This window comes from Chiloscyllium punctatum, chromosome 47 (genome assembly GCF_047496795.1).
Source record: "Chiloscyllium punctatum isolate Juve2018m chromosome 47, sChiPun1.3, whole genome shotgun sequence".
Lineage (NCBI taxonomy): Eukaryota > Metazoa > Chordata > Chondrichthyes > Orectolobiformes > Hemiscylliidae > Chiloscyllium > Chiloscyllium punctatum.
Genome location: NC_092785.1, coordinates 40940004 through 40961878, shown reverse-complemented (window position 1 = coordinate 40961878; position 21875 = coordinate 40940004). Strand labels below are relative to the sequence as shown.

The 21875-nt window shown below is 49.7% G+C and overlaps 2 protein-coding genes and 1 long non-coding RNA gene across 3 annotated transcripts in view; 2 read left to right on the top strand and 1 right to left on the bottom strand.

The window, feature by feature from the left end:
* The window catches only part of LOC140468595 (uncharacterized), a 158010-nt gene that overhangs the window by 82240 nt on the left and 53895 nt on the right, over positions 1 to 21875 (top strand). The gene's annotated exons all lie outside the window — the stretch shown is intronic.
* The window catches only part of LOC140468594 (junctional adhesion molecule A-like), a 103742-nt gene that overhangs the window by 39397 nt on the left and 42470 nt on the right, over positions 1 to 21875 (bottom strand). The window lies entirely within an intron of this gene.
* LOC140468593 (junctional adhesion molecule A-like) lies at positions 9275 to 21199 on the top strand. The gene is made up of 7 exons (XM_072564689.1): positions 9275 to 9341; positions 10689 to 10805; positions 13120 to 13266; positions 14625 to 14687; positions 16328 to 16444; positions 18957 to 19103; positions 20783 to 21199. Exons 1-7 carry the CDS (start codon positions 9302 to 9304, stop codon positions 20794 to 20796), a joined length of 645 nt encoding a protein of 214 aa, XP_072420790.1. The 5' UTR covers positions 9275 to 9301; the 3' UTR covers positions 20797 to 21199.

Below are 21875 nucleotides of genomic sequence, written 5' to 3'. Positions count from 1 at the left end.
GTTAGATACAGAGTAAAGCTCCATCTACACTGTCCCCATCAAACACTCCCAGGACAGGGACAGCACGGGGTTAGATACAGAGTAAAGCTCCATCTACACTGTCCCCCATCAAACACTCCCATGACAGGGACAGCATGGGGTTAGATACAGAGTAAAGCTCTCTCTACACTGTCCCCCATCAAACACTCCCAGGACAGGGACAGCACGGGGTTAGATACAGAGTAAAGCTCCAGCTACACTTTCCCCCCCATCAAACACTCCCAGGACAGGGACAGCACAGGGTTAGATACAGAGTAAAGCTTCCTCTACACTGTCCCCCCATCAAACACTCCCAGGACAGGAACAGCACAGGTTTAGGTACAAAGGCGTTTATGTGTGCAAGATCAGGCCACACAAATGTGTTAAGAGTTCTTTGATGAAGTGACCAGGAAGTTTGATGAGGACAGGGTGGCGAACGTGTCCTACATGGATTTCAGAAAGGCCTTTGATAAGTTTCCACATGGTAAGCTGCTCTGGAAGGTTAGATCATATGGAATCCATAAGGAGCTAGCAAATTGGATAAACGATTGGCTTGATGGTAGGAAGCAGAGGGTAATAGTGGAAGGATGTCTATCGGACTGGAGGCCTGTGACTAGTGGAGTGTCTCTGGGGTCGGTGCTGGACCCATTGCTGTTTGTTATCGACAGCAATGATTTGGATGAGAATGTACAAGGTACGATTAGTAAGTTTGTAGGTGACACTAAAATAGCCCGTTATCGTGGACAGTGAGGACGGTTGTCAGAAACTGCAGCAGGACCTTGATCAGGTGGGGACCTGGGCTGAGAAATGGCAAAATGGAGATTCATGTCGATGAGTGTGAGGTGCTGCATTTTGGGACGTCAAGTCAAGGCAGGAGTTCCATGGTGAATGGTAGAGCATTAAGGAGTTTAGTGGAACAGAGGGACATTGCAGTTCAACTGCACGGCTCTCTGAGAGTGGAGTCCCAGGTAGACAGGGCAGTGAAGGAGGCTTTTGGCACGTTGGCCTTCATCAGTCAGGGCATTGAATAAAGAAGTTGGGAAGTTATATTGTAGTAATACAGGATGTTGGTGAGGCCACACTTGGAGTATTGTGTTCAGTTTGGGTCACCTTGCTGTAGGAAAGATGTTATTAAACTGGAAAGAGTGTGTAAGAAATTTACAAGGATGTGGACGGGACTGAAGGGACTGAGTTATTGGGAGAGGTTGGACAAGCCAGGACTATTTTCTTCAGAGCTTAGGAGACTGAGGGGGTACATTATAGAGCTATAAGATCATGAGAGGCATGGATAGGGTGAATGTACTCAGTCGGGAAGCAAGGACTAGAGGGCATCAGTTTAAGGTTAGAAGGGAAGGAATAAAAGGGAACTTGAGGGGTAATGTTTTTACACAGAGGGTGGGATGGATATGGAATAAGCTACCAATGGAAATGTAACAACATTTAAAAGGCATTTGGACAAATGCATAGATAGGAAAGGATTTGAAGGATATGGGTGAAGTGCAGGGAAATGGGGTTGGTGTGAATGGACATTGTGGTCAGCATGGAGTAGTTTGGGCTGAAGAGCCTGTCTCTCTGCTGTTGGACTCAGACCCAATGAGTCTATGACAACATTAAGCAGCATTGTTGACAGTGCAGGGAGTGCCATCAATTACAAAGGGAGATTGATAGACTGGGTGAATGGGTAAAACTGTGTTAGATGGAATTCAGTGCAAGCCAAGTGTGTGGCTGTGAGTTTGGAGAACAAAGGGAGCACAAGAATGATCCTGAACCTCAGGGGTTACTTTCTGAGGAGAGATTGTGCAAATGAGGCTGGTTTCCTCTCGAATTGAGAAGGTTAAGGGGTGATCTGATCCATATTATTCAGGATAAGAAAAGGACAAGACAGGGTAGATCAAGATCAACGATTCCCACTGGTGAAAGATTCTAGAACGAGAGGGAGCAGTGTCTCAGAATGAGGGCCTGGAGCGTTCAGGAGAGATATCAGGAAGCACTTTGACTCACAATGGGAGGGAGAGCTTTGGGACTCTCTTCCACAAACAGCAGTGGATGCTGGATTAGTTATAGAGTCATAGAGATGTATAGCACGGAAACAGGTCCTTCAGTCCAACCCGTCCACGCTGACCAGATATCCCAACTCAATCTAGTCCCACCTGCCAGCACCTCCAAATCCTTCCGATTCATATACCCAACCAGATACCTTTTATATGTAGCAATTGTACAGCCTCCACAACTTCCTCTGGCAGCTCATTCCAAACACGTACCACCCTCTGCATTAAAATGTTGCCCCTTAGATCTCTTTTATATCTTTCCACTAAACCTATGCCCCTCTAGTTCTGGACTCCCCCACCCCAGGGAAAAGACTTTGCCTATTTATCCTATCCATGTCCCTCATGATTTTATAAACCTCTATAAGGTCACCCCTCAGCCTCCGATGCTCCAGGGAAAACAGCCCCAGCCTGTTCAGCCTCTCCCTGTAACTCAAACCCTCCAACCCTGGCAACATCCTTGTAAATCTTTTCTGAACCCTTTCAAGTTTCACAACATCTTTCCGATAGGAAGTAGACCAGAATTGCATGCAATATTCCAACAGTGGCCTAACCAATGTCCTGTACAGCCGCAACATGACCTCCCAACTCCTGTTCTCAATACTCTGACCAATAAAGGAAAGCATACCAAACGCTGCCTTCACTATCCTATCTACCTGGGACTCCACTTTCAAGGAACTATGAACCTGCACTCCAAGGTCTCTTTGTTCAGCAACACTCCCTCGGACCTTACCATTAAGCGTATAAGTCCTGCTAAGATTTGCTTTCCCAAAATGCAGCACCTCATAGTTATCCGAATTAAACTCCATCTACCACTCCGCAGTCCATTGTTCCATCTGGTCAAGGTTCCGATGTAATCTGTGGTAACCTTCTTCACTGTCCACTACACCTCCAATTTTGGTCTCATCAGCAAACTTACTAACTGTACCTCTTATGCTCGCAATCAAATCATTTATGCAAATGACAAAAAGTAGAGGACCCAGCACCGATCCTTGTGGCACTCCACTGGTCACAGGCCTCCAGTCTGAAAAACAACCCTCCACCACCACCCTCTGTCTTCTACCTTTGAGCCAGTTCTGTATCCAAATGGCGAGTTCTCCCTGTATTCCATGAGATCTAACCTTGCTCACCATGCTCCCATGGGGAACCTTGTTGAACGCCTTACTGAAGTCCATATAGATCACATCTATCACTCTGCCCTATCAATCCTCTTTGAGACTTCTTCCAAAAACTCAAACAAGTTTGTGAGACATAATTTCCCACGCATAAAATCATGATGACTATCCCTCATCAGTCCTTGCCTTTTGAAATACATATACATCCTCTCCCTCAGGATTCCCTCCAAAAACGTGCCCACCACCAATGTCAGGCTCAATGTTCTATAGTTCCCTGGCCTGTCCTTACCGCCCTTCTTAATCAGTGGCACCACGTTAGCCAACCTCCAGTCTTCCGGCACCTCACCTGTGACTATCGATGATTCAACTATGTCAGGAAAAAGCCAAGCAATCACTTGCCTAGCTTCCCACAGAGTTCTCGGGTACACCTGATCAGGTCCTGGGGATTTATCCACTTTTATGCATTTCAAGACGTCCAGCATACAATGTCATTGTTCAGACAGGGACAGTCTACAGGCTACAGGTACCATTGAGTCTATTAATGAATACTGGCAGGAGACACCAAGGTCTCAGACAGGAGACTGCATTGAAATATCCTGCCAAATAATGTGGACACCATCAGATTGGGCAGAACTCCAACACGATTAAAGATTCAGGACCAATGACCATAAACATCCAACAGGATCTCAGGAATAATTCCAGACATGAAGATCTTCAGTGATGTGGATCAACTGGAGAGTCTGGGAATGTCTTCCTTGGAGGAGAAGGTTAGGGATTGGATAGGGTGTTGGAAACCATGAGGGTAGAGACAGTGAGGTGAGAGTGATATCCCTTGACATGATTCGACCGAGTGTGGCATCATGGATCCCTGGCAATACTGGAATTAATGGGTGTGGACGGGGGGCAGGGGGCGGTGGCAAACTCTCCACTGGTTGGGGTCAGACCTGGCACAGGGGAAGATAGTTGTGATTGTTGGAGGGTCAGTCATCTCAGCTCCAGGACATCTCTGCAGGAGTTCCTCAGGGTAGTGTCCTCGGCCCCAATAACCTTCATCAATGATCTTCCCTCGGTCACAATTTCCAAGGTGGGGATGTTCGCTGATAATTGCAGTGTTCAGTGATTCCTCAGATACTGAAGCAGTCCATGTTCAAATGCAACAAGATCTGGACAATATCCAGGCTTGGGCTGACAAGTGGCAAGTAACATCTGTGCCACACAAATGCCAGGCTATGACCCTCTCTAATAAGAGACATTCCAACCATTAATACCACGACAATGACTGAATCCCACACGATCAACATCCAGGGGGTTACCATTGACCAAAAACACAACTAGATTTGATAGATATATAACTGCAGAGGCCACAAGAGCAGGTCAGAGGCTGGGAATACTGCAGCGAGTAACTCCCCTCCTGGCTCCCCAAAGCCTGTCCACCATCTGCAAGGAACAGGTCAGGAGGGTGAGGGGAATACTCCCCACTTGCCCTGGTTGGGGGCAGCTCCAACAACACTCAAGAAGCTCGACACCATCCACAAACATCCCCACCCACCCCCACCGACGCTCAGTAGCAGCAGTGTGTACCATCTACAAGATGCACTGCAGAAATTCACCAAAGATACTCAGGCAGCACATTCCAAAAGGACGAAGGGCAGCAGATACATGGGAACACCACCCCCTGCAAGTTCCCCTCTGAGCCAGTCCCCATCCTGACTTGGAAATATATCACCATTCCTTCAGTGTCACTGGGTCAGAATCCTGGAATCCCCTCCCTCAGGGCATTGTGGGTCTACCTACAGTACGTGGACTGCAGCGGGTCAAGAAGGCAGCTCACCCCCACCTTCTCAAGGGGGCAGCTAGGGATGGGGCTATAAGTGTGGATCGGCCATTGATACCCTCCATACAGCATTTAAGACATCTGGATGGGTATGTGAATATGAAGTGTTGAGAGGGATTTGGGCCAAGTGCTGGCAAATGGGACTAGATTAATTGGGAATATCTGGTTGGCATGGACGAGTTGGGTCGAAGGGCCTGTTTCCTTGCTGTCCTTCTCTATGACTCAATGACTACAGGGGACAGGTTTAGGTCAGTGAGTGTCTGAAAGATCCAGCACAGACATAATCCAGAGTCTACAGCATGGGAACAGGCCCATCAGCACGAACTGTCCATACTGTCCCGTGTTCACAATTAATCTCGACCCATTTCCCAGCGTTTGGTCCATATCCCTCCCCCCTGAACCCATCCATGTCCCTGTCTCAATGTTTCTTCAATGATGAAATTGTACTCGCTTCCATCGTGACAGTTCCAGACCCTCACCACCCTGTGTGTGAATAAATTGTTCCCTCTGATCCCTTTGGTATCTCTCCCCTTAAACCTGTCCCCTCTAGATTTAGACTCCCCGACAATGGGGGAAAGCTAACTGCCTTACCTATGCCTCTCATGGTTTTATAGACCTCTGTCAGGTTGCCCCCTCAGTCTCCGAAGCCCCAGGGATAAAAGCCCCAACCTAACCAGCCTCTCCTTTTAACTCAAACCCTCCAATCCACGCAGCATCTTAGTAAATTTTTTCTGCACTCTTTCTAGTTTAATCATCTCCTATCTATAGTCGGGTGACCAGAACTGTACGCAGTATTCCAAATGTGGTCTCATCAATGTCTAGTTCAAAGATGAACCAACTCCTGTACTCGATGATGAAATGCTGGAACAGACCCATGTGGGACTCCAAAGGCCCAATCAGGTTACACATCCCCACTGGATGTGTACAGGAGTTTTGTGGTTTTAAGAAAGAGAGAAATTGTCTCGGGGAGACATGAAATTAGGAAATAGAATAACTTTCAGGAGTGAAATTCAGAAAGGCATCTTCGATTGAGGAACAATCCAGAAACTTCCATTGGCTCCATTACAGGGCCTGCAGATCAGCAGCCAATTAAAGTAGCCTGTTCAGCTGACCAAGAATGTGTGAACCAATCCCCTCGGATTCTCCTCCATGGCTGAAACAGCCTTGGCCAATCCAAAGCCTCGTTCTTGGCACGTCACCCCTTCACCACATGGCTCAGCCATTCCATCAATGAGCCAACGCCACCTCACGGGCTGTGCTGTCGGCCAATGGAGGTGGTGGGAAGGAGGGCCCAGGTGAACAGGATGGCCAATGAGAGGCGGGCAGGATTTGGGCCTGGTGCAGCCAATGGCAGGAGGGTTACCTGGGCAGAAGAGGTGAGGTGGCTCAGTGCAGGGAAAGACATGGCTGTGGTCAGACCCTGTCAGAATCACAGTGTCCTTAAGCTTCTGGTGCTGTTGTTACTGTTACAGCAAGGTGAGTACCGGTCAGACTGATGGAGGGAGCCCAACGCTGAAGGGAGGGAGACAGGGGGAGAGGGCAGGGAAACAGAGAGATGGGGATGGAGAAAGCTAGGGTACAGGATAAGACAGAAAAGGCTGAAAGACCAGATGGAGGTGAAAAGCGAGATTGCTGGGAAGAGGTTTGAGAGGCAAATTGAGGTGGTAGAAAGGATCAAGAGGAAATTAGGTAATTCCTGATGGACTGACCCTTCAACAGTGCAGCACTGCCTCAGTATTCACCTTCCGACAGTGCCGCCCTCCCTCAGTACTGACCCTCAGACAGGGTGCGAGTGAATTGAACCCGTGACCTTGACACTTTGGATGTTTGAAAGATTGCTTCCAATCGGGGCAACTTACACTACTCTGTCTCTCTCCGCCTCCCTCTTTCTCACCCTCCCTTTACCTCTCTCTCTTATACAGCTGTTTCTGTATTTAACTGTGTGCTTCTGTTGACTCACTCCCCTACCTCTTTCTCATCCTCTCTCTCCCTCACATCGTTGTTTCTGTGTGTAACTGTGTTCATTTTCTCCCACTGCCTCTTTCTCACTCTCTCTCTTTACCTCTCTCTCTGTCCCTCTCTCCTGGTTTCTCCTCCTTTCACCTTGCTCTCCCACTCTGCCACGTTATCTTGCTGTCTTCCTGTCCTTCCTGTAGTTGATGTTTCACCATCACACTGTGTCCAACAAGATGCTGTTTCCCTTATGTTTCATTGCTCAAACTATCAATGATCAACAGGTCATAATTGAAAGCTGCAAGGACTGTACAGCAGTAACAACAAATTCACTCCCCACAAGATTACACTGAGCAGGGACACAACATGTTCAGCTTTTACCCTCAGGCAGTATAAATGGAGCTTTACTCTGTATCTAACACTGTGGAGTGTTTAACTGGTGGAGAGTGTAGAGAGAGCTTTACTCTGTGTCTAGATTAGATTCCCTGCAGTGTAGAAACAGGTCCTTCAGGTCAACAAGTCCACACCGACCTTCCAAAGAGTAACCCACCCAGACCCATTTCCCTCTGACTATGGGGTAATTTAGCATAGCCAATTCACCTGACCTTCACATCTTTATGATCATGGGAGGAAGCCAGAACACCTGGAGGAAATCCACACACACACAGGCAGAATGTGCAAACTCCACACAGACAGTCACCCGAGGCTGGAAGCGAACCTGAGACCTTGGTATTGTGAGGCAGCAGTGCTAACCACTGAGCCACCGTGCCAACTTTAACATTGTGCTGCAAGTCCAATAAGTACAGCATTGTTTGTACTCTGCGTGTGCCAGAACAGGATCGAAACATCAATGAAAAATTGCCATGGACTTAATTAACAAGATAGTGTGACTGTAAGTGTTCTAGAAACTCATTCAAGAGATAATTGGCACACAAAGCAATTAAGCAACAACAAATTACAGCTGGGAAGAGTGAACAAGTGTTGAAGTGTTGAAGGGTTTTCAGTGTTCGGGTCAATGTGGTAAATATCAGTTTTGATTCTTTCCTGGGCTGACTGTAACACAGATATAGCATAAATATCGTTGTGAGGGCTGGGTGTGTAAAATGGGTCAATGTATCGCGTGGTCCCGTTAAACATGTGTGTGCTTTTCTTTCTCAGTGCTCAGAGTTAAAATAGATAGCCATGAGCTGCTTTAACATTTACGGGAGCAGAGAGAGAGCCCAAATTGAAACATTTTGTGTCAGGGAGGCAAGCAGTAGTTTTTAACCAAGACAACAGTCTTTTCAAATTCAGTCAATTGATAGAAAGCAGGCCCTTAGATTCCAAAAATATCAAATAAATCTGAAAATATGAAGGGTCATCATGGGTGTAAAAAATGAGGACATTTGGAAAATCAGCAGAGAGCCAATTGCTATCTGCTGAGAGATAACTATGGCAAATAGATGGTACTTTATCTAAGAGCTGGGAGCTATTCTCTCTTACCAGATCACAGTTAGCTGTCTGCCAAATCGTCAAATGGCCTCATCTTTTACACCAGTAATGACCAATCAATACTTGCATTTAATTGGTTTTTATTTGGGATCTAAGTTGATAGACTTTCTAAATTTAGCCAATTAGAGAGTCATAGAGATGCACAGCACGGAAACAGACCTTTCGGTCCCACACGTCCATATCCACCAGATATCCTAAGCTAATCTAGTCCCATTTGCCAGTACTTGCCCCATATCCCTCTAAACCCTTCCCATGTATATACCTATTAAATGTTGCAATTGTACCAGCCTCCACCACTTCCTCTGGCAGCTCAGTCTTTCCACTCACCACCTACTGTGTGAAAAAGTTGCCCCCTGATCCCTTTTAAATCTTTCCCCTCTCACCCTAAACCTATGCCCTCAAGTTCTGGACCCCCGATCCTATCCGTGCCCCTCATGACTTTATAAGCCACTGGAAGGTCATCCCTCAGCCTCCGACTCTCCAGGGAAAACAGCCCCAGCCTGTTCAACTTCTCCCTATAGCTCAAACCCTCCAACCCTGGCAACATCCTTGTCATTCTTTTTGGACCCCTTTCAAGTCTCACAATGTCCAATGGCCTGTTTCTGCATCTCATCGCCTGAAGACAAACAGACGTTTGGGGATTTCAAGGGCTTGGAGGGAAGAACAGGCAAAAATAAAATCATTGCAGCAAATACACTCTGAGCATGTGGGTGGAGCTGCAGCTCAGTTCACTGGTTAACCCTTTCAGCACTATTTTCAATATCCAAAGACAGTATAGAGCAAGTGTTCCAGCTAACACTGTCTTGTGTGTCCACCCAGTGCCTACCACGCGGTCAGCCCAAGTGATGACGCCCACGAGCCAGGTGCAGGTGCCCAGTGGGAGCTGTAAGTAGACGTGGAAATGGTCGAAGGTTAGAGAGACTCAGGGTCGAAGGACAGAATGACATAGAGCAGTCATTCCTGGGAATGTTCAAAACAAACATGCCGGAGCTAGGAATGTGGGAACTCTAGGAAAATCGGAGGTGCAGGCTCTGGAACACCAATCTGAATAGGCCGAACTCCCTGCTCAGTCTGGAAGGTTTGACAGAGGGGGGCCTTCAGGATCCGCACATAGCTGAGTGAGGACATAGGTCCCTGTTGCTTTGTCCTGAATATCAGCCCTTCCCTAGCTCATCGGCTGTGAAAGACCTCGCTCCGGGCCAGTGTCATGGCCCAAGCTTCTCCCAAATTCAGCTCCAGTCCCACTCGCCATCTCCAAATCTGTAACTGCCATTGGTATTTACATCACACTGCATTTGTGTATCCCCTTACGGACAGTATACCCCCTCCCTATCTCTGTAACCTCCTCCAACCTCTACACCCCCTCCCTATCTCTGTAACCTCCTCCAGGCCCTACACCCCCTCCCTACCTCTGTAACCCCCCTCCAGCCCCTATATCCCTCCCTATCTCTGTAACCTCCTCCAGGCCCTACACCCCCTCCCTACCTCTGTAACCACCCTCCAGCCCCTATATCCCTCCCTATCTCTGTAACCTCCTCCAGCCCCTACACCCCCTCCCTATCTCTGTAACCTCTTCAAACCTCTACACCCTCCCTCCCTCCGTAACCATCTCCAGCACCAACAGGAATACTCTAGGGAGTAACTCCCCTCCTGACTCTCCAAAACGTCTCCACTATCTACAAGGCACAAGTTAGGAGTGTAATGGAATATTCCCTACTTGTCCCTAGATGGGGACGGCTCCCACACTCAAGCTTGACCCCATCCAGGATAAAGCAGCCCCCGCTTGATTGGCCCCACACCCACAAACACCCCCTCCCTCCCTCCCCCCACCGACGCTCAGTAGCAGCGATGTGGACCATCTCCAAGATGCCCTGCAGAAATTCAACAAAGATCCTCAGGCAGCACCTTCCAAACCCACAGCCACTTCCATCCAGAAGGACGAGGGGCAGCAGATATATGGGAATGCCAGCCCCTCACCATCCTGATTCGGAAAGATATCGCCGTTCCTTCAGTGTGGCTGGGTCAGAATCTTGGAATTCCCTCCCTCAGGGCATTGTGGGTCTACCTACAGTACATGGACTGCAGTGGGTCAAGAAGGCAGCTCACCCCGACCTTCTCAAGGGGGACAACTTGGGGCAGGTGCCCATTAGGGAGTAAAATTGGAAAATGCCATGGGTGACTGGGGAACTTGCCTGATTAGGTCTGTTCTGTCTCTTTTCCAACTCGGTGTAGATGCTGATCTGACCTGCCTTTATAACCCGGTATTTGGAGCATCCCCCTCAGTGGAGTGGACATTCATTGATCGGTCATTTGGTGTGAATCCAGTGATTCGTCAGGGACAGTTGTCACGTGAGTCCATCGTCTCAACGACCCCTTCAAAAACACCAATATCTCTATGTGCTGCTCTCCATTCTCACTACGTTCACACTCCCACTCATCTCCCCCTCACACTGCCTCTCCCCCTCCACCTCCACCTCACCCGCCCTCTCCCCTTTGCATCCCCACTCCCCTCACCCTCTCCCCACTCACCCCCCTCAGCACCTCCACCCCCTCCTCACCCCTCCCCCCCTTCCTCTTCGCATCCCCACTCCCCTCACCCTCTCCCCAATCAACCCCCTCAGCACCTTCACCCCCTCCCCTCTCCCTCACCCTTCCCTCTCCCCTCTCCCTCACCCTTCCCCATCCCTCTCCCTCAACCTTCCCCTCCCCTCTCTCCCCCTTTCTCCCCCCTCCCCTCTCTCCCCCTTTCTCCCCCCTCCCCTCTCTCCCCCCTCCCCTCTCTCCCCCTTTCTCCCCCCTCCCCTCTCTCCCCCTTTCTCCCCCCTCCCCTCTCTCCCCCTTTCTCCCCCCTCCCCTCCTTTCTCCCCCCCTCCCCTCTCTCTCCCCCTTTCTCCCCCCTCCCCTCTCTCTACTCTCCCCCCTCTGCCCTGCCCCTCCCCTATCTCACTCCCCACCCACGTCCCCTCTCTACTCTCCCCTCCCCCCTCTACTCCCCCCTCTCTATCCTCCCCCTCTCTATCCTCCCTCCCTCCTCTCCTGCTCAGCTCCTCCTCTCTCCCCATCCTCCTCCCCGCCCTATCGCCCTCTCCCCTCCACCCCCTTGCTCCTCCACCCCTCTTGCCCCTCCCCATCCCTCTCCCCTCCCCTATCCCAACACCCTCTACCCCCCATCCCCTCCCCATTCCACTTTCCTCCCCTCCCTATCTCCTCCCTCTCCTCCACTCTTCCCCTCCACGTCTTCTCCTCCCTCCCCCTCCTCGTCTTCTCCTCCCTCCCCCTCCTCCTCCCTCCCCTCCCTCCCCCCCTCCCCCTTCTCCTCCCTCTTCCCCTCCTCCTCCCTCCGCCTTACCTGGCGCCTTTCCCCCTCACTTGCCACCTCACTCTACCCCGCCCTCCCTTCCATGTGCTCTCACCTTCCCTCTCCCTATCCCCGCTCCTCAACCCCACTCCCTCTCCCCTCCTCCCTCTCCCCTTCTCCCTCTTCCCATTTGCCCTCTCCCCCTCACTCCATCTTACCCCTCACTCCCTCTCCCCTCTGCCCTCTCCCCCTCACTCCCTCTTACCCCGCATTCCCTTTCTCCCTCTTACCCCTCACTCCCTGTTACCCCTCACTCCCGTTTCCCCTTCACTTCCATTTCCCCCCGATCCCACTTCCCCTCCCTCCCTCTTCCCCCACGACCCCACTCCCTCTCTCTTGCCCCTCTCCCCCTTCCTCCCATTCTCCTGCTCTTTCTCCCACTCTTTCTGTTTCCCCTCCTCTCTCCTTCACCCTGTCCTTTCCTATCTTATTCTCCCTCTCTTCTAACTTTCTCCCACTTGTTTTCCTCTCTATTCTCCTGCTCTTTCTCTCTTTCCTATCCTGTCTCTCCTTCTCCCTCACTCACACCTTCTCCCTCTATCTCTCATACCTCCCTCTTTTCCCACTCTCTCCCCCTCTCTGCCCACCACACTTCTCACTCCCGCACTCTTCCTTCCTCTTCCCTCCCTTTCACTCTGTGTTTATCCACGACCAGCTCCCTCTCTCCCTCCCTTCATCCCATGCTCCCTGTCTCTCAACACATTTTGTCACTCCATCTTCCTCCCACACTATATTTCTGTCGCTTCCTCTCTCTTTCTCTTCCCTACTTCCTCTGCCTTTCTGTCTCTCTCTCTCTCCATCGGTCTGTCTCTTCCCCTCCCTACCTCTGCCTTTCTGTGTCACTCTTGATGTTCTTCTGTCTCTCTCGACCTCTCTCTCATCTTCCCTCTTGCTCTCAAACTTTCTTTCTGTATCCTTTCTCCCACCATCTCTCTCACCTTCTCACCTCTCTTTACCCTTTCTCTCTCATACTCTCCATATATCTCACTCGCCTCTCTGCCCCTTTCTCTCTCTCTCATACCCTCCATATCTCACTCTCCTTCTCTCTATCCCTTTCTCTCTCATACTCTCCATATATATCTCACTCTCCCCCTCTCTATCCCTTTCTCTCTCAAACTCTCCATATCTCTCACTCTCATCCTCTTTGCCCCTTTATCTCTCTTTCTCTCATACTCTCCATATATCTCACTCTCCTCCTCTGTGTCCCATTCTCTCTCTCTCTCGTATTCTCCAAACATCTTACGCTCCCATTCTCTGTCCCTTTCTCTCACACTCTGATATTCCAATGTCCTTCGATTCCCACAGGATATTACGAAGGACGGGTGGTTCAGCTTAAAAAGGGACTGCGTTTCTTTCGGGTGTTTCCCTATGACAGTGGGACCTACAGGTGTGCGGTGAGATCTCAGGACGGTAAACACCACGGAGAGGTTACGGTGGATCTTGATGTCCAAGGTACATGAGGGGAGGGAGACGGGAACCAGAGGGATCAGGGCCATCTTAGGCATGGCACAATTGAGAAAATTTGAAATTGTGGAATTTCCAAGATAGGAGTTTGTTCCCTTTTGGGGTAAGTCCCACTTGCAGTAGAGGTGGGTTTCTGGTTAGGGACTGTACTTACATCACACTCACTGCCCCTCCTGCCAGACTGACTGTAAACAATGCCTAGCCTCCTCGTGGTTGGGAATACGGAATCCCAGGGCCTCACCGGGGCAGTGATTCCTCACAAACGGGATGGTCTTTATTGTACGCTTCCAATGATAGACATGTTAGTCAGACATGACTGAAGGAGAATGTGAGGACTGCAGATGCTGGAGATCAGAGTCGAGAGGATGGTGCTGGAAAAGCACAACCGGTCAGGCAGCATCCGAGGGGCAGGAGAATCAACATTCGAGCACAAGCCCTTCATCAGGAATGAGGCATCACTGCAGACCCACAGGAGATAGACCAGCAGGTGGCTTCCTCTCAGCCACCCCCAGATACTTCATTCATGGGTGGAAGTGTATGGAGTAAAGCTCTCTCTACACTGTCTCCCTATCAAACACTCCCAGCACAGGGACAGCATGGCGTTAGATACAGAGTGAAGCTTCCTGTACACTGTCCCCCATCAAACACTCCCAGGACAGGGACAGCACGGGGTTAGATATAGAGTAAAGCTCCCTCTACACTGTCCCCCCATCAAACACCTCTTGGAACGGGAGAGCATGGGGTAAGATACAGAGTGAAGCTTCCTGTACAGTGTCCCCCATCCAGCAATGCCCCCCCCCCCCTCCCAAGATAGACAGGGTGGCTCAGTGGGTTGTATGGCTGTCTCACAGCGCCACTGACCCGGGTTCAATTCTACCATGAGGCAACTGTCTGTGTGGAGTTCGCACATTCTCCCCGGGTCTGTGTGAGTTTCCTCTGGGTGCTCTGGTTTCCTTCCACAGTCCAAAAGTGTGTAGCTTTGGTTGGATGAGTGATGCTAAATTGCCCCATAGTGTTCAGGCATATGCAGGTGAGGTGCATTAGTGACAGAGAAATGTAGAATAATAGGGTAAGGGGGAATGTGTCTGGGTGAGTTACTCTTCAGAGGGTCAGTGTGGACTTGTTGGGCTGAAGGCCATGATTCCACACTGTAGGGTTTTTGATTCTATGACAGGGTGAGGCACAGAGTAAAGCCCCCTCTACACTGTTTCCCTATCAAACACTCCCAGGACATGGATAACACAGGGTTAGATAAAGAGTAAAGCTCTCTCTACGCTCACTCCACTGAACCTACTGTACATCCTGGTGAAATCATCATGTGTAAACTGACCTCTGTTTTCTGACAGGGCCGAACAGACCTTTCTCAGCAATAGCTGATAATCCCAAAGTCAACGTGTGGAGCAGAATGCGTAAGTTTTCATGTGAATGTTTATAAGGTTTGGGTGTCGGGGTGGGGGGGGAGGGATTGGGAGGTGTAATTGAGGGAAACACTCGGGAAAGCCTGGACTGAGGTGGGAATGGGGACATGTTGGAAAATCCGAGAGCACAGTCCACAGAAACCTGGTGTATATCTGGGAAGGCCATGTGATAAACTATGGTTGCAGGATGGAGCTGGTCACAGGACGGAGGCAGGTAACCTGTCCCCTGTCCCTGGGGCGGAGCTGGTCACAGGATGGAGGCAGGTCTCCTGTCCCTGGGGTGGGGCTGGTCACAGGATAGAGGCAGGTATCCTGCCCTGGGGCGGAGCTGGTCACAGGACGGAGGCAGGAATTCTGTCCCTGGGGTGGAGCTGGTCACAGGACGGAGGCAGGTATCCTGTCCTCGGACACAAAACCTCAGCTCAGTGAAATCTCACTGGTCACTGAGTAACTGACAGTGGAGTTGTCTGACATTGCTCCCTACCTCTGTAATCCCCTCCAGCCCCTACACCCTGCCCCATCTCTGTAATCCCCTCCAGCCCCTACACCCTTCCCCATCTCTGTAAACCCATCCAGCACCGACAACCCCTCCCCATCTATGTACACCCTCCAGCCCCTACAGCCACCCCATCTCTGTAACACCCCTCCAGCCCTTACACACCTCCATATTGGTGGATCCCCCTCCAGCCTGTGCACCGCTCCCTATCTCTGTAACCTCCTCCAGCTCCTACACTCCCTCCCTATCTCTGTAACCCCCTCCAGCCCCTACACCCCCTCCCTATCTCTGTAACCTCCTCCAGCCACTACACTATTCCCTATCTCTGTAACCCCCTCCAGCTCCTACACTCCCTCCCTATCTCTGTAACCCCCTCCAGCTCCTACACTCCCTCCCTATCTCTGTAACCCCCTCCAGCTCCTACACTCCCTATCTCTGTAACCCCCTCCAGCTTCTACACCCCCTCCCTATCTCTGTAACCCCCTCCAGCTCCTACACCCCCTCCCTATCTCTGTAACCCCCTCCAGCTCCTACACCCCCTCTGTAACCCCCTCCACTCCCTACACCCCTCCCTATTTCTGTAACCCCCTCCATCCCCTACACCCCCTCCCTATCTCTGTAACCCCCTCCACTCCTTACACCCCTCCCTATCTCCCTATCTCTGTAACCCCCTCCAGCCCCTACACCCCCTCCCTATCTCTGTAACACCCCTTCAGCCCCTACGCCCCTCCCTATTTCTGTAACCCCCTCCAGCCCCTACACCCCTCCCTATCTCTGTAACCCCCTCCAGCCCCTACACCCCCTCCCTATCTCTGTAACACCCCTTCAGCCCCTACGCCCCTCCCTATTTCTGTAACCCCCTCCATCCCCTACACCCCCTCCCTATCTCTGTAACCCCCTCCCTATTTCTGTAATTTCCTCTCGGTCACATCCTGCCACCATCAAGCCCCAAAATGTGCAGCCCTTTCTAGGGCATTGTGGGTGCAACATGTTGCCTGAGGTGGTTTGTTGATGCGCGGTGACTTACTGCCCCCCCCACCCCCCTCCCCCCGCCAAGGCTGTTGTATTGGGTGCCAGTGCGGCGTTGTCTTTGGAGAGTCTTTGGGTGATTTTAATTCCTCTCTCTTTCCTCCAGCCGCTGACCTTTTGTGCCGTCACTCGCCTGACTTTGGGCCTGATGTTCAAGTTGAGTGGAAGTTCATCAAGCAGGATGGCACTCAAGATATGGTGTATTTCGAAGGCCAGATGATTGGTAGGTCTTTCTCCTTCGTGACTCCCCTACACATGCCACTCCCATAACTACCTGAGTGTTGGACTCCCTCAACCCACAGTGAGCTGGAAAACAGGAAAAGAGTGAGACACCCTCTGAGACACCCTCTCTTAAAACTCCCAAGTGCCCCATGGGAGTTGGCCAACAACATAAAATCCCGACTGTGTGGAAGCAGGCCATTCGGCCCAACAACTCCACACCGAACCTCCGAAACGCACCCCGCCCATCCTTGTATTCACCATGATCAATCCACCCCAACCTGCACATCCCTGGGCACTATGGGTAATTTAGCATGGCCAATCCATCCTAACCTGCACATTCCTGGAGATGATGGGGAATATAGAATAACCTGCACAGCCCTGGACACGGTGTCATTTAGCATGGCCAATACACTCTAACCTGAACATCCCTGAGCACTATGGGTAATTTAGCATGGCCAATACACTCTAACCTGCATATCCCTGAACACTATGGGCTTATTTAGCATGGCTAATCCACCCTAAAATATTTGGATTCTGGGAGGAAACAGGAGCACCCGGTGGGAACCCCTGCAGAAACGAGGAGAATGTGCAAACTCCACACAGTCACCCGAAGGTGGAATCAAACCCAGGTCCCTGGCACCGTTAGGAGCGGTGCTAACCACTGAGTCACTGGGCCTACCACGTTATATTCCAAAATGGGGCACCATTTATATTGTCCCGTGCAACCTTAAAACACACTGTCGTCTGGATATTGTAGATGTGGCTTCACAGCTGTCTGTAACCTCTAAAATATCACATTGCTCAGGTATATAAGTGTCTGAGGTGACCAGTTTCTTTAAGTAGAGTGCCATGCATCAGGTGACCTGGCTGTGATGGAGTACGGGAACTTTATTCCATCAGTGACCATAACCATGAGTGTATCTGTGAGACTGGAGAAAACATCCCCCTTTCTCTCTAAGGCTACAATCCATCCCAACTAATGGCTGTCCTTCAGCACATCTTGTTCATTCATTCATTGCTCAGCAAGTTTCATTCTTTTACTCACTCGTGGGATGGTACATCGCTGGTGTTTATCACATCCCTTGTTGCCCTAGTTACAAGTTAACATGGGATTTCAAAGTTCAACACAGAGTCATAGAGCTGTACAGGACGGAAACAGACCCTTCGGTCCAACACGTCCTTCCCGACCAGATATCCTAAATTAATCTAGTCCCATTTTCCAGCATTTGGGCTCATATCCCTCTTAACCAATTTGCCTCTTAAATGCTGTAATTGTACCAGCCTCCACACTTCCTCTGGCAGCTCATTCAATACACACACCACCCTCTGTGTAAAAACGTTACCCCTCAAGTCACTTTTATGCATTTCCCCTCTCACCCTAAACCTATACCTTCTAGTTCTGGACTCCCCACCGCAGGGAAAAGACCTATTTACCCTGTCCATGCCCCTCATGATTTTATAAACCTCTATAAGGTCACCCCTCAGCCTCTGATGCTCCAGGGAAAACAGCCCCAGCCTGTTCAGCCTCTCCCTGTAGCTCAGACTCACCAAAACTGGCAACATCCTTGTAAATCTTTTCTGAACCCTTTGAAATTTCACAACATCCTTCCGATAAGGAGACCAGAATTACATTCAGTATTCCAAAAGTGGCCTAATCAATGTCCTGACCAGCTGCAGCATGACCTCCCAACACCAATACTCAATGCTTTGATCAATAATGGGAAGCATGCCAAATGCCACCTTCAGTATCCTCTCTACCTGCAAACCCATTTTCAGGGATCTCTGAACCTGCACTCCAAGATCTCCTTGTTTGGCAATACTCCCCACGACCTGACCATTAAGTGTATAAGTCCGGCTCTGATTTGGTTTTCCAAAATGCCAAACCTCACATTTATCTAAGTTAAACTCCATCTGCTACTTCTCAGCCCATTGGCCTATCTGATCAAGATCTCGTTATAATCTGAGGTAACCATTTTTGCTGTCCAGTACGCCTCTAATTTTGGTGTCATCTGCAAACTGACTGACCATACCTCCTGTGTTCACATCCAAATCATTTATATAAATGATGAAAAGCAGTGGACCCAGTACTGATCCTTGTGGCACACCACAGGTCACAGGCCTCCAGTCTCAAAGGTAACCCTCCACCATTGCCCTCTGTCTCTGTCCTTGGAGCCAGTTTGTATCCAAATGGCTAGTTGTCCCTGTATGTTGTGTGATCTACAGTGAGACCGATCCTCTGTATCTGTCACAGACCTTGTTGCTTTCCCGACCCTGGCAGCGATAGTGACAGCACATCATTGTGACTTCAATTGTTGATGTCTCCGTTCTTAAGGATAATGGCCTTTCACTTCCCCAGCAACTCTCTGCTGAAGGATTGAACCGGTTCAGAGACAATGATGAACTCAATCACTCTCTGCAGGAGTGGAATGTAATCTGCTGCTGGACCTGTTTGAGATCTCCTGCCACCGTTAACAGTGGATCCCTCCTTCTTGTTCTCTCTCCACTCTTTTCAGAGAAGTACCAAAAGCGCATCAAAAAATTTCCCTGGGGTCTTCGTATCAACGCGGCCAGGGTAAGGGACAGTGGGATTTACAAATGCATAGTGTCGTCCCAGGACGGGAGTCACCTTGATGAGGTTGAAATCACTCTCAACGTGAGACGTAAGTGATGGGGGTGGTGTGTGGGTGGGCATGGGGGAAGGTGCAGGAACTGAGGTGATTGAAGATGCTCCATTTTCTGACATCGATATCAAGAAGTGAGCTCGAGAGTCAGAGATGTACAGCTCAGAAACAGACACCTCGATCCATCTCGTCCATGCCGACCAGATATCCCAAACTAACGTCGTCCCATTTGCCAGCACTTGGCCCATATCCCTCTAAACCCTTCCTATTCATATACCCATCTACATGCCTTTTAAATGCTCTAATTATACCAGACTCCTCCACTTCCTCTGGCAGCTCATTCCATACACACACCACACTCTGTGTGAAAAAGTTGTTCCTCAGGTCCTTTATAAATCTTTCCTGTCTCACCTCTGACCTCCAGTACGGAACTCCCCCACCCCAGGGAAAAGACCTTGTCTATTTACCCTATTCATGCCCCTAACCATTTTATGAACCTCTATCAGGTCACCCTTCAGCCTCCGATGCTTCAGGGAAAACGGGCCCAGCTTATTCCTACAACTCAAACCCTCCAACCCTGGCAACATCCTCGTAAATCTTTTTGAAACATTTTCAAATTTCACAACATCCTTCTGATGCTAGGCAATATTCCAAAAGTGGCCTTATCAATGTCCTGTACAGGCGCAACATGACTTCCCAATCCCTATAGCCAGTGCACTGACCAATATAGGAAAGTATGTAAAATGCCACCTTCACTATCCTATCTACCTGTGATTCCAGTTTCAGTGATCTATGACCCTGTACCCCCTCAGTCTCTTTGTTCACCAACACTCCCCTTATTGGAGATGAACATTGTGTGTGATACGTTTTGGTGATGTCACTGTCTCATCACATGATCAGCATCTTCACACACAATTCATACGATGATGTCACCACTCGCTGGAGCCCCATTGGCTGCAAAACATTTGCAAATCTCCTCATGGTCAGGGACAGCAATTAGTGGATGTACTTCATTGAAACAACCTGCTCTTTATTATAGAGCTTTAGCTCTAACTCCATCCCTGTGAGGCAGACCGCACTGCAGACAGGCAGGGGAGATCTGGGCACATGTCTCCTTCCCCCCCAGAGTAAAACTCCCTCTATTACCATACCCCTTCAACCACTCCCACGACAGAGATAGTACGAGGTTAGATACTCAGTAATACTCCCTCTTCATTGACCCCAACAACCACTCGCAGTACAGGGACAGCACAGGGCTAGATACAGAGTAAAGCTCCCCCGACACTGTCCCCCTTCAACCACTCCCATGACAGGGATAGTACAGGGTTAGATACTGAGTAATGCTCCCTCTACACTGCCCCCATCAAACACTCCCTGCGAAGGCACAGCACATGGTGAGATACTGGATAAAGCTCCCTCTACACCATTCCCTCATCAAACTCTCCCAGGACAGGGACAGCATGAGCTAAGCTACAAAGTAATGCTCACTCTGCACTGTGCCCCATCAAACACTCCCAGGACAGGGATAGCACAGAGTTTGATGCAGAGTAAAGCTCCTTCTGCACTGTCACACCCTCCCAGGTCATGCACAGCATGTCATTACATGCAGAGGTAACGTCATCCCACACTGTTCCCCATCAAAAACTGACAGGATATGGACAGCACTGGGTTGGAGTACAGCTTCCTGTACCCTGATGGCTGTGATTTTTTTTTCCCAGGATCCAGACGCTAAATGCTGAATTGTTGTGTGGATTCACCAGGAATGAAGATGAGGAATCTCTGAACACAGACGGTGTCCGAACAGACAACATCCCAGTCCACCCTCTGAACCATGACCCAAAACTGAAACTTGACCCCAATCCCACTCTCCTAAACCTTAATGTTTTCCCTGGGATCACATCATCTCCCAGGCCGTCTCCCAACAGGAATCCAAATCCTGATGCTGTGTATCCAAAGGAGATTACACCCCTATCTCCCAAATCCCAAGAGGATAACATCAAATTGATCCTATCAAGATTTCCAAACCCCCCTCCCGCTTCCCACTTGTCGAGATTTCCAGAATAACTCCCACTGCGAGGCTACTGTCATTCCTGTATTTACCGTCTGTTACAGGATATTCTCTCAATAAAGTTCCACAAGACACACGACTGGAGTGGGAAAGTGTGACTGAATGTGTAATACCTCACCTGCGTACACAGCCTGGAAATCAAGACCCTGCTGTTCTGGGTTATCACAAATGTTAAAGATGTGGTAGAATTCCCCAAATTCCCTGTCTTTCAGACCCTGGTTGAGAGAAAGCCCAGAGCTGGTCTCTGTATTTATAAGGATTCCCTATTTATTCCAAGTGAATAGACTCCAGCTACAGAGAAACAAACACCTGTATCATCAAGTTAAAACTGTCACCCATTTATAAATGTACACACATTCACACTCACAGGCACACACAGACTCTCTCTCTCTCTCACACCCACACACACACACACACACATATTCTTCCCTGCACACACTCTCTCATGCGCACACACACATGCACAAACACATACACACTCAGACACACATGTGCGCACATAGAAGAGCACACACACAAACACAGGCATCAACAGGGAAAGAAGCCTGGGTGCCATAAGTGGAGGGGAAACTGAGAGAGCAGTTTCCTGGTCTCTGATCACAGGATTTGTTGAGATTGTTGATTGAAATGCTGCTTCCATAATTTCTTTCCTTGGGATACTTTCACTGGTTTACACATGACACCTGGTAGCTTTCTGCCAATTTGAAAGAAAAGTCTCTGATTACTAACTTAAAGCCACTGCT

What these genes read in the sequence shown, in the direction of transcription:
- LOC140468593 (XM_072564689.1), top strand. Translation starts at nt 9,302, where the DNA reads ATGACGCCCACGAGCCAGGTGCAGGTGCCCAGTGGGAGCT. An exon ending in GGTGGATCTTGATGTCCAAG is followed by an intron (nt 13,267 to 14,624) that starts GTACATGAGGGG and finishes GTTTTCTGACAG; the next exon opens with GGCCGAACAGACCTTTCTCA. An exon ending in TTTCGAAGGCCAGATGATTG is followed by an intron (nt 16,445 to 18,956) that starts GTAGGTCTTTCT and finishes CACTCTTTTCAG; the next exon opens with AGAAGTACCAAAAGCGCATC.